The 13785-nt window shown below is 38.3% G+C and overlaps 1 protein-coding gene across 1 annotated transcript in view; it reads right to left on the bottom strand.

Moving 5' to 3' along the window:
* Positions 1–13785, bottom strand: part of LOC146860510 (aminopeptidase N-like) — a 438299-nt gene that overhangs the window by 259824 nt on the left and 164690 nt on the right. Inside the window, exon 7 of the mRNA XM_085644422.1 lies at positions 13471–13614. Within this exon, the coding sequence (XP_085500548.1) occupies positions 13471–13614 (144 nt within the window). The remainder of the gene's footprint in view (positions 1–13470; positions 13615–13785) is intronic.

The following is a 13785-nucleotide window of genomic DNA, read 5'->3' as shown; positions in this document are numbered from 1 at the left end:
CAAGAAATGGCACTACCAGGAAGTAGGAGCGCTCTGTTCTCCCTCCACAACAATCAGCCCGAGTAGCTGCGGTGGACCGGGGAGTCAGTGCACAATTCGAATCACATTAGCAACAGCAGTTTGCATGTAAAAACGATTTTCTCTTTTTAAAAAACACATTCAACAGAACAGCAAAGGTGCTATCACCTAGAGCGCTAGCGCAGGAGTGATCAATTCAGGTGTACAGAGTAATGTAAGGCAGTGACTTGCGCTGCATTGCATTTCTGCATATATACCAAGCAAAGCAGGGTGACGTATGGAGGCTTTGAGTAGTTTTGGAAATGTTACGTAAGTCTTGCGCAGCTCTTGTAACACTATGTGCAATGCAAGGGTAACACAATAGAATCCCATTTTTGCGCTCTAGTGATATATTGTGCCATGGTATAATGCAGTAAGATAGTGGTATAGTGTGGTACATAGTCATAACTAGCTATTCTATAATTGGCTAATTTCTGCGTTAACACATTTAAAAGGCAGTCATAACCATTTTAGTTGACTTTTAGATTGTTGTGGCTTAGAGTATTAAACGTAAGTAAGTACTAGGTTTAATTTTGTTTCCCAACTTATTACCATTTTCTTAAAGTAGAAATAGGTATGGATATTTTTGTATAGTTTTCTATACATTTATTTAACCAGTTTAGTACCGCTGAAGTACTTGACATGTACCATGTTTTTTTACCAAATGTACATTTTTTTGTAAGTGTTTTAAAGTAACTCAGTAAATCTTAGGTATTACAGCAGTAATGACTAGACTTTTATTAAATATGTGAAAAATTGTAAAGACACTGTAGTACCACATATTTTGAAATACTGTTTCATGTTTTTTCAATTTGAATGCATTTTTTTAAGACACTGTTGATATACCTATGTAGTACCTTGGTAGTACCTTGGTACTCGGTAATAATTTAAAAAAATATATGGAAACTTATAATTTTATTTCCCTACCTATTACCACTTAAGTGGTAATAGGTAGAGAAAACATATCAAACTTAATACCTACCAATATTTAAGGCCCTAAGCTAGAACATTGGAAAAGTGGCCTTAAAACGCCATGATTGACTGCAGTTTTTGTAAAGACAGTCATTATCCAACGAGATAATGACGTGTCATTGCTATGTACCATGGTACTACCTGAATACTTCCGAGAAATTACAGCGCTAACAGATATCGCCTAGTTAAAATGCTAATAAATCTAAGACTTACCTTTTTTAGATGCTATCAGAAGAAGAACTATCAGCATACCAGAATCTCCAGTCCTGCTGAATTTCATCCAAATCTGACTGACCATTTTACCGCTACATGAAATACAAAAGTCCAAGTCGCAGACGTTTTTCAAATGGGTGCAAAATTATATATATATATAGGTAAATATCTACCTACATATATATATGTATATTCTATTCTATTCTATTCTATTCTATTGTATTAAATTATATTATATAGGATATATATTCATTGATAAAAACAAAGGTTACAGGGACTATAGGGATGTTACAGTTAGGAAATAGACTTTAAAAAACCTTGGACAGTCACAAAAATAACCAAAGGTTACAGGAAATGTTATAGTTAGGCTTACATTTCACTCGTACAAAACCAGAGAAGTTCAGCAGTTATGATTAGCTAAACTAAGCTAATTATAACTCGCCCCCTGCAATGCACTGCTTATGACCTCACATATTTCATGGTCAGTGAGATCACTGATGACATCACTGGTGACATCTCAAATGTCATATATACATATATACATATCTATATATAGATATATATATATCCTACTGGCAGGCACCAGAAGGTAATTGTAGTTATGACCTAGTTTCCATAGGAAAATCACTTTTTGTTTTGCAAATAACTTTGACACTGTTTGAGGAATCCTCATGAAATTTTCAAAACTAGTTTGCCACTCACTTCAGGTGCTGTGTCGAAAGTATCGGGGTGATCCGTCAAGCAGAGGCCGAGAAATAGGAGGTGCCCAAAACAAGTTTCCCCCATGCAATTTTCCATAGGGATTTTGAAGACAACTACAGTTTGAACCACTGGACGGAATTACACCAAATTTGGCAGAAAGCTAACGCTTGGTTCAGAAAGCGTGCTTTTTGTAATTTGGTGTAAATCTGTTTGGTAATACAATGCAATGAAAAACCCCTTGACCACCTGTAGGATTTTATAAAATTACCTGATAAAGGCCATGTGTGAACAGACAATCTAAGGTATTCAAGATTATTTTTTTATTCTATTTTGTAAATAAATAGATAGATATTTATAACATTTATTATTGTCTCATGATACATCATGGTGATTGCGAAGTTGACCCCATATAGGATATATTCAATTTAATGATCAATTCAATATTTTGATCAACTATAAAAACACCAAGTAGAGTAACAAAATAAATATCAGACGAGAGGGTCAAGACTGATTTGCATATAGCTGTGTCTGAACTGGGTGGTGAAGTGAGCTAAAGAATGATGATGGATTCAACCCATATCTGTGATTGGGGGTGAGTGTCTGAAACGTTTCAGTGCTCTGTCCATCATCTCCTTGTGTTTGCAATATCATAAGACTGACATCAACTTTACCACAATAATAACAAATACACATAACTATATCTAAAAAAATATGTTTGGTAGTTTCAGGGATATATACTGAAAACCAATTTTGTATATCTACCCTTCGCGGATACATCTGCCAAAGCAGGATACTGATTGACTGGCTGTATCTTCATAGAAAAGTTGCTCAGCATGCCCCCACTTGTAAATCCGCAAAGCTAGCCGTGAAGTTACATGGTGGTTTCATGAAAAACCCAACCAAGTTGGGCTTCTTCTGAGGAAACATGGAAAGGTTAAAGAAATGCTGACCATTTAGAAGTGGTATAACAAAAAAAAGATGAGAGGAGTCCTATGATTTGTTAACTATAGCAGCATGATTAAGAGCAGATGGTAAGGGGTAGCCATTTTAGCTGCTTTCTACAGATAGAGAAGGTGGTTTGCAGGAGTTGAGACTGGAAAGTATAAATGAAAACAGAGCTTACTAGACACAGAAATAAAACTGAGAGAACAGTAAATAGCTTTTACAGGTGTGTGACTTAGGTTGTAGTATCTAAAAGTTTATTAAGGAAAAAATAGTGAGTTTATGTAAGCTGAAAGAAAATGTGTAACTTCTAGGCAGTAAATGAGAAGGAAAAATAGAAGGGTGCTTAGATGAGAATATTAACTAAAAATACAGTGAGCAGGAAGAAGAAAGAACAATTTCTATATTAAATAAATATTAATTGATTATGCTAGTATGAATGAATGTGTTTGAAATTAGATTTTGAATATAGTATGTAATTTAATAGTATGCAATTTGCACATGCTCACACAGTAAAGGTAGGCATTTACATTCCCAGTTATACTCTCACAAAAGCAGTTACGTACCCATCACTCATATAACCAGACATTGACTGCCACACTCACTCACACATCAATAAGCCCATTCACACACTCAATTACTCATGTGTACAAGTTTGAGTTTGAAGATGTCAACCGTAGAGCCTGGAGGACATCTTCTGAATGCAACCTGCACCACAGGAAGAGTTTGAAGAGGACTACTTCAGCAGCCTTGAAAAGGGATACACCTGATTGAAGTTGATCTCTGAATCAGGGCCCCAAAGGCCAGTGGGTTTCACTAAAAGAAACAAAGGTTACAGGGTCTACAGGGACGTTATAGAAGGGAGGGAGAGGAGTGGAGAAATTAGTGAGTAAAGTCTCTAGAGGAGAGAGGGGATCCCCCAGAGAAAGACTTATCTATTGGATATGGTGCAGGAGGTACTGTCTCCTCCCAAACCCAGAAGTCCCCTGAAGACCTCAATGATAGACAGGCTGAGTGGGACCTGTGGCTGCAGCTGGCCCAGCTGGGTGTAGACAGGAGAAAAACTGAGGCTAAGAGAGCCTTGGAAGAGACAAGGGTCTTGCTGGCTGGAGTGTCAAGCAGGTGCACCCAAAGGCCAAATGGCTGTTAGAATCTAGCAAACATGGTAGAAGCACCCCTGCTGTGTCCAGTGCAGAAGAAAGAGTTCAGATATTCAGAGACTTGGTGTCTGACTTTAAGAAGGGGTTGATATAGACAGGTTATTTCTGGCATACAAAGTAGCTGTAGAGGTACAGATGATCTCTGAGGAGGATTGTAGAGGTGTCTTTGGAGTCATATTCATGGTGATGGGAGGGATAATGTACTGGTTCTAGAGAAGGGTGAGAGGTTAAGGTATCCCACTATATCAATAAGAATGAATTAACCCCAGAAGAGTGCAGGTTAAAATTCAGGGTTAGTCAGAAACTGTGTCACTACTGCTGGGAGGATTTTCTGGGCGAATTTTGAAATGTTAGTTAAAAATACTGTTGTTTTTAAAGAAGGTGTTTCTAACAGTTGTATACCTTTTTGTTTTTAAAGAGAATGGAAAAGAAACAACTTGTTTCAAACAACAGATCGAATTCATATGGAATATAAAATCTAGGGTCATCAGATTATAATCTTATGGAGCTACAGGTATTTGCACATCATACCGTCCACCTGCTCCAGTTCAAAATAGTTGATGAAAACATTGAGGCTCTAAACATTTTTCCAATTACTCATTGGGGTTCTATTAGGTTGTTGCATCTGATACAGGACAATGGCAACTCCCATAGCCTCTTTTAAATATAGTGGATGGATACAGTAATGCTCATGTATTTCTTCAGATCTACTTTTATCCACTTTTTCAAACTGTCCACTTGAAGACAATATATCCTAGTGCATGCAATTTCCATGTTAGACAACATCTACATCTTTATAATACACATTACTATCTTCAAGCTGTAATATAGCTTTTTTCACCCTATTTATATCAAGTATTTCCTGCCAGTTTTTTTTTGGTTTTTGTGGGCATATCATTCACTAGAATAGTAACCGGTTTTTCCAATTTCTCACTACACCCACAGTTTCAGTATTGCCTTTAACATCTAAAGGTAAATACACAACACTACCTTTAAGCCTTTTCTGAAGGTCAGTGGATGATACCTATAATGTTAGAGCTTGCTTCTCTCAGAAACTAATGCAAGCAATCCAATGGATATTCTGCACAACTCAGGGTTGGAAACCAAGTTGGTGTTCCTAAATTTTGCAACATGCACTTAAGCTCAACATGACGACGATATCAGTAATTATTCATCCCTGCAGAGGTAAAGTAAATAGACAGCCGCCTGTCTTTTACTTCATATCATCAGCCAGTTGTTTCAACTGCATACACTAATTCATTTTCTTATAAGTAACTTTCTTCATTAAAGTAAGGCTCAGCACTAGACATATGCTTCCATTCTCCTTTGAACATTTTCCAAAAGTTACTAATAAGCCTTTTTTAAGTTTTCATAGACAACACTGTTTTACCCAATCTTTTTATTCTGTTTAGTATCAAAATAAATAGTATGTGCTTCAGAGCAAACACGTTATCCACCAAACTCTCAATATATTATTTTTGTTTGAGTGCTGCTCTTCTGATCGCTCCTCATTTTTCATACCAAATTCTGTACTGCTCAACATTCTTATTCATATTTCTTTAAATTGTTTCTGCTCTTTGTAGAAGTAGGTGTTTAATGACATTTTTTACTTTTAATCTGACTTACTCCTTCTCTGTTACAAATTTGAAGCGGTCAAGTAAATAGACAGAAGCAGTGTAAGTACATGGGTGAGGTCCTACATTAATTAATCAAAAGTTCAAGTTTCTGCCTTTTTCTGTATTTGTACATGGTAAAATAAGTTTTTGCTTGTTTGTTAATTATTTGGTTTTAAATTGTATTCCTATATGTTAATAATTGTAGTACTAAAGTTATAAATGTATTTATTATTAATTACTAATTTAACTTAAGGGTCGCAAACACACCCATACAGGTACTCATACATGTACTTACACACATTTACAGTTATTCACACAGACCTGTACAGTCAGTGAGAGAACAATTTACACAGCAAACATTTACTAACGTACACAAAGTGTTCAGCTTTTGTGTTTTAACTTCAATTGTTATGTGTTTTTTTCCCAAAGTTATATTGTGATTATTTCAACAGTAGACATTTGTGGTGGTCTATGAGTATACAACCTGAGAATAGTAGAATGGAAAATGGAATCACAAAACACATTTCTACAGCAACAAACATGTAGAATTTCACACAGTGAGTATTCATCTCACTCAAATCTTCACAGGCTGTTGGTATTGTGATGACTGCAGCTTCTGATGGTTCTCCCAAGGATGCTGTACAGGTGGAATATTCTGCTGCACCTAGTTTCTCCTGCATTATTCAGTTGTACACCCTTTCATGGATTGTTTCTAAGTGCTTACAAATGGAGCTTGTCCCATGTGAATACTTCTTGGCAGGGCTGCTGGGTAACAGTATCCCTCAAATATTATACTGCACATATTTAGCTGTAATCTTCTTTTCCCGTTAAGGTATTCTAAAATGCTTGCAGACATCACTTTCTTTTGTGCACAAACCTGTATTTGTAAATAGTTAAATAAGTTGTGTTATGTTTATTTGTTTATTTGTAGTGAGTGTAATGCACAGTGTTCCTTAATTGCAATGAGAATGTGTGCAGTTTGTCTCTACAATTTTTATGATTGTTGTCCCCACTGCTCAATGATGATTGCTTAAAAAGTACATCATTTTCGGTGTATGAGTACAAATGTTTATTTATATTTATACATACCTTCGCAGTATGAAATGGTTCTCGTTTTTTCTTTGAATTATGTGTTTATGCAGTGTTGAAATTGTAAGTTACTTTTGTAATTTTATTAATTGTAATTCTATTAATAAATATTTCAGTTTTTTTCTTTTTATATAGATCAATGTCAGCATCTATTGGAGTAATGTACTTTACTAATTAGTTCTTGCATTGTTTTTCAATAACTTTAGATTTTTAGGGTGCACATTCAAGCACAGATTACTACAGTTACTAACACATCTAGGCACACATCAGTACAGCAACTCACATAACCAGCTACATACAGATAGAGGTACTCACATATAAAGGCTCACATTGATACATCCACTGACAGATTTAGACACACATCAATACAGTCACTGACACAGCCAACCACACACCGATACAGGCACTGATAAATCCAGCTAAACATTAATGCAACCTATAACTCACCCACGGACCTATCAAGGTAGACACTGACACACCCAGGCATACAGCAGTGTAGACACTGACACAGCCAGCCAAACACTAATGAATCCAATTACACACCTAGGGACACACTGACACACACACTGAGACACCCAGAGACTTACCAGTGCAGACACCGAGACACCCATCTAAACACTAATGCATCAATAAGATACCCAGGAATACACTGAACCATAAACTGACACTCCCAAGCATACACCAAAGCAGATTTTAATATACCCAGGCATCGCCAATACATACACTGACACACCTAACCAAACACTTATACATACAATAAGAAACTGATGCATAGACTGACACACCTAGGCAGTTACAAAAAGCAGACTTTGATATACCCTAGCATACAGTGATGCAGACACCGACACACCCATCCAAACACTAATGCATCTGATAAGACACCCAGGCATACAGTGATGCATACATTGACACACCCAGTGTTGGAAGGTGGATTGTTGGTAGGGGTAAGTATGCACCTACCACTAGTAATAAGGCCACCAACACAATATGAGGTCCAGTCAGGATCTCAATACATTAGCCCCTGACTCAACCCTTGGTAGCTGGCTGCAAGCAGGCAGGCCTAACTCAGGAAACAGGTGTGTGAAGCATTTAAAAACACCAATACATTAAATAAGTAAGACACGGCATAAAAATATTCCACAACCAATTTATAAACATAGGAAATACCTTTATGATTAAAATGCCACCAAAACGACAAAATTCCAATATCAGGAATCGGAGATATGAATTTTTAAGAATAAAAACTTTGAGGTGCTTAGAAACATATAGCGTCCCCTTGGGACATCTGATCCCGCTTGACCCCGACACAGCCAAAGTTTGAGACCGACTGCGATAGAACCCAAGTCGGACACACTAAAGATGAGGCATCAGCCTAAATTTTGCCTTCACATACATAAACTTTTCTGAAGGATTTTCTCTCTTCGTCGAGCGAGGTTCTTCTTCAGGCAGGGATTTGAGTCTATGGTAATGACTTGTCTCAGCCGAGGCCTCTGTGAAATCCCGGAACTCTTGTGCTCCAGAGCCTTCAGCAGGACGGACCTGAAATACAGGCTGGGTCACGGATTGACATTGACGGCTTGACTCTCATCGATGGGTCGGTGACCGTTTGGAGCTTTTTCCAAAAGTTGCACTTTACTTTTCCAAACTTCTCAAACTTCTTCCTGAAATTCCGCTTGAGGGCTCAAAGTGTTCAAAATACAAATCCAGGGGCCTAGAAGCTCTGAGATGGTTCTTGGAAGTTTTGGACTACAATTCCCACAATGCACCTGGCCAAATCCTTATAAGTCCATTGGACGCACTGGGGGCTTTTTCGGAGAGATGGTACAGGTCAGCTCTGTGAACCTGTTGCTATTAGGGAGTCCACTCATGAATCTTTTTTGAGGCAAGGCAAAGTCCTCAGGACTGTAGTGCCAAGTGTGCAGCAGGAGCAGACCTTCAGAGTGTAAACCTTTGGGGGTGCAGACCAGGGTTCCAGCAGGGCAGTCCTTCCCTGTGTAGTTTCAAGCATCAGATCTGAGTTGCTAGTCATCTGCCACATATTTGTATCCAATGTTATGGGTTGACAAGTAGAGGGGCACCCCTGACCAATGGTGTATGGGGTGCCACCCAAAAGTATGACAGCTTACTCCAGAGGGTGGCATATTTTTGTCCCACAGAGCACTGTACTTTAAAATTCAATAATGTCTCACCTTGGAAGTGAGATCTGGCTATGCCAACCTACTGGTGTGGCTCCTTTCCCTTAACACTGCCCTTCCAGACATCCTGAAAATGTCATTCCTGGGGCACCCATCTAGCTGGGAGGTACAGGAAGATGGGATAGGTCTGGCTGGCATTCCTTACTGTCCTGCTCTCTTTGAAGCCCAGTTTGTTTACCGAGTCTCCTTCCGGACCTGTTCTCTGCAGCTGCAGAGCTCCCCCACCAATTAACCTCAGCCTCTATGAGGGCCACTTATCACCTGATCAAAGCAGTTTGGCTGAGCCTGCTAAGGGCTGGTCAATCAAGAGAGGTGGCTAGAAGGCTGGATTTTGGCTCACAGAAAAGAAAGTTCTATAACTTATTTCTGTATTAGTAATGATAAATTCAACATTGGAAAGTTGTGGCATTTATCAATACCATTCTTTTAAGTCCTTAAAATAATATTTTAGCTCACTCCTGTCAATAGTTACACTGTATTATAGTATTCACATATATCCCATGGCGCTAAAATACTACAATGGTGGCGGGGGAACTAAATTGGTAGGTTTTCCATCACCAGGACATTTAAAACATCTTGTAAAATGTCCCTGCTTATGTGTACATGGTACCTCCCCACTGGGGGCACAAAGGGTGGACTTTAAGGGTGACATATTTGTAAAAATAAGGTGGTTTATAACTTTAGAAGTAAGTTTAGTTGCAAAGTCGAATTTGCATGTAATTTCAATTTCAAAGCATCTTGCAAAGCAGGGCTGACTTTTAAAATGACAGCAGTCAACACAGCAGTGTACAGTTAAGTGCCTCGAAGCTGCTGGATCTCTAAATTTAGATGCCCTACCATATACGAGGGACCATATACCACATCCCTTCCTTATAATAAGGGCTTACAGGTAGGCTGTCAGCCCCAATTGTAATTAAACCAAATTAATATATACCTTTTTAATCAGTGCACTGGACCTGCTTCTGTTTTGCAGAGCCCAGGGTGCAATCAGAGTCCGTTACCACTGGTATCAGCCAAAATATTGGGTTGATCAGGGCAAAAAGGATGACTTCTCACACCCAGGCATACACCAAAGCAGACTTTGATATACCCTGGCATACACCAATACAGACACTGACAAACCTAAACTAACTATAATATATGCAATAACAGACCCAGATATACTCTGTTGCATACAGTGACACACCAATAGTGATACTAATGCATGCACTGCTACTCCTGGGCATACATTAATGCAGATGTTGACACAACCAGGCATGCACCAAAGCAGCCACTAACACACCCAGCTAAATACTCATGCATCCAATAAAACACACAGGCATACACTGAAGCATACACAACACACCCACTCTCACACTGAGACAGTCACTGGCACAGTAAAAACACGTGAACGTTTTATTTTCCAGAAGAGTTTTTTAACAGTTTTTTTTTATGTTTTGCTCCTTGTTTATTTTATATATATAAAACAGAAAGTGACCAGGGCAGTAAAAAGGGTAAGGATGAGGAAGCAACTGGCCTCAGTCTTTTAAAAACATCATGTAGTCACTGGAAGCAAAAAAAAAACAACTAACAGTGATGCTTCTTCACTGTATCCAAGAATGAACCCACAGAATACATTTTTACAGTGACAAGCATGTGACATTTCACGCAATGAATAACCATGTCAGTCAATTCTTCTCAGGCACCTGATATTGTAATGACTGCAGTTTCTCCCAAGACTGCAGTAGAAGTGGACTGTCCTGTAGCACCTGCTTTCTCTAGTATCATCTGGTTGTCGACCCTTTCATGAATTGTTTTTAGGTTTTTAGGTGCTTCCACATGGAACTTGTCCCATATGAATACTTCTTTGCAGTGCCTTTAGATAACTGCTTGCCTCAATCATCGCACTGCACATAATTTGCTGCTACCTTCTTTTCCCCAGAAGGTATAGTAAAGTGCTTCTACATATAATTTTCTTTTCGGAGAGGTGGTGTATCTTTCTCCTCATCCTGAACAGGTTGTGGATGCTCATGTTAGATGGACGTTGTAGCTCCAGCCACTGTGTAAAAGCAGAGCACCACTGGTTCTTAATCCTCCCTCTAGAAACTTCACTGGAGAAGTAACTGCTTTTGGGAGCGGTGTTCCATGTGCAAGTGTTGGGTCTTAATACATCCAATCAGAAGACAAGGTCCAAGTGTGCTTTTGAGTGAATTCACAAATCTAGTCCGTAAATTTGCAGATTAGTGAAACTTGTAAAATGGGTAAATTGGTGGAAAGCAAGGTGGCTTACATATGCTTGTAAATATGTTCACATTGATGCCATTAATGAAAATGAAGGGGTGTACATATTCACAGCAATTTTTAAACTTTTCAGCAAATCCTCAGACTTAGACAGATTTAGAGATTCATTCTGATCCCGAAATTGGGATTAAAACCCATAGAGTAGTAGTCTGTCTATGTTTACGGACCCGCAAAAATACCGCAGTAACCAAAAAAAAAATTACAAATAATAAAAAATGTTTAATTACATTAAAACAAAGTTCATATACTTCACATTAACTACATATGTGATTTTTATGTTTTAAAACATATAAAAAGTATATGTAAAAAAAGAACGTCTGCGGTCCAAAGAAACTAAATACAAAATTAAAATAAATTGTAATACACTTAGTGCTAAAAATAAACCCCACACATCAACTAAATAAACTAAACATTAATGGGACATATTACTTTAGAGGTGGAATTTTAAAAATCTTCGAAATTCACTGAAACAAACAAAGGTTATAGGGACATTATAGTTAGAAAATAGTAATTTAAAAAACTTAGAAAGTCACTGAAAGAACCAAAGGTTACAGGAACATTGTAATTAGGCTAAGATTTCACTTGTACAAAACTATAGAAATTTAGCCATTATAGTTATCCGAGCTTACTATAGCTTACACCCCCAGCAATGCACTGCTTATGACCTCACATATTACATCATTTATAACTAGTTATAGTTGGGACCTAGTTTCCATAGGAAAAGTGTGTGTGTCTGTGAGTGGGTGTGTGCACGGCTGTGTGGGTTTATCAATCAGTGAGTGAGTGGGTTTGTTGGTCAGTGAGTTGGTATGTGGGTGTGTGAGTGGGTATCTGAGTAGCTGTGTGGGTATGTGATTTGATGCGTGAGTCTGTGGGTACGTATGGGAGTGGCTATGTGGGTGTTTGAGTGTTTTGTTGCTCTGTGAGTGGCTGTGTGAGTGAATGTATGGGTATGTGAGTGGTTATATGAATGGATGTGTAGGTGTGTGAGTGGCTGTGTTGGGGTGTGAGTGGGTCTGTGAGTGGTTGTGTGGGTTTTTTAATTGGTTTGTGGGTCTCGGAGTGGGTATTTGAGTGGTTGTGTGGGATTGCGAGTAGTTTTGGTGGAATGTGAGTAGTTATGTGAATGACTGTATGGGTGTGTGAATGGTTGTGTGGGTGTGTGAGTAGATGTGTGCATTTGTGAATGGGTGTGTGAGTGGGTGTGTGGGTCTGTGAATAGGTAAGTGGTTAAGTGAGTATGTGAGTGGTTTTATGGGTCTGTGAGTGGTTGTGTGAGTGGCTGCATGTGTGTGTGAGTTGAATGTGTGTCATTTTATAGGGCAGAGTAACTTGAAACATCCTTACTTTCTAAGAAGCTAATGATTATATATCAATGATATCTGGGATTACTGTCAGACCCCATACCTCAGCATAAACAGATGGAGGTTCTACATCTCAGCAGATGCAGTGCCCTTCTCTCGGAACTCTTGTTCAATGTGTCTGTGTTTTGCTCATGTGCTCATCTATATGATAGGACATGTGTGCACATAGACAACAGCTGCATTCTTGTGTTATGTCTAGGTGCTAGTGCCTGGGCAGAAAGAATATCAAGGGACATTGTTTTTTGACCTTGTCTATGGTGTTCAGACTCAATCCCAGGAAAAGAATAGAACGCGAAAACATATACAGGTTCCATGTGAAAGTTCAATGTGACACAAAAGCAAAATGAGTTTAAGTAGTAAGGTGTGCAAAGGAAAATTAGACCTTCAGCGTGCACAGTTATGCTAACATAGGGAAAACTACAATGGGCATTGCAGGAAACAGACAGCATCTCTCCTTATTCGACAGAAGGAGTTGGGGGTCAAAGGGAGTTTGATTTTTTGTGAGGGATCTGATTTGATATGAAAGATGTAAGTGAGAAAATATTAACTTCTCCAAGATTGGAACATAGCAGTATGTACTTGTTTACCCGGCTATTAATACAGGCTGGCAGTACAAGAAGGTACTTAGCTTATAGTGTATGAATGCTTTGATACATACTAACATTTCAATAAAACTGGCTCAGTTTAACTAAGATAAAAATCTAAAATGTAAAAAAAAAAATGCGTCTCCTCAAAAATAATCTTTGCCTTCCATAAAATACCCACTGTATTTTGAAATTTAAGCTATTAGAACATGACAACTGCTGAAAAAGTAAAATTCAAAAATTCAAAGTATATAGATGAAACGTTTCACAATGGGAGAGAAAAGGATGTACGTTACCTTGCTGTAGGAAATGGCATCAAAGAGTTGCCTGACCTCAGCTGGAGTATTGATTTCTGCCGCCTTGGAAGAGAGAGGATGAGAAGTTGCCAGTGCATCAAACCCCATTGCTGTGTAGACATCATTGAATAATATCAGATCCTTCTGTAAAAGGCAAAGGGGTAAAAACAAACAGGTATTCTTTAGGTGACAGTGCCGCTGATAATGTAGGTTAGACCCAAACTCAAGATTTAGAAGTACATTAATTGTTGTTAAATGAAGCATTAAAAAATGGCAACAAGCAAAATTGCCCTTTGTTTTCTTAAGTAAAGTACA

The sequence above is a fragment of the Triturus cristatus genome, chromosome 3_1, assembly GCF_964204655.1.
Source record: "Triturus cristatus chromosome 3_1, aTriCri1.1, whole genome shotgun sequence".
In the NCBI taxonomy this organism is placed as follows: domain Eukaryota; kingdom Metazoa; phylum Chordata; class Amphibia; order Caudata; family Salamandridae; genus Triturus; species Triturus cristatus.
The sequence above is the reverse complement of the archived record's forward strand: the minus strand, read 5'-3'. Positions and strand labels throughout refer to the sequence as shown.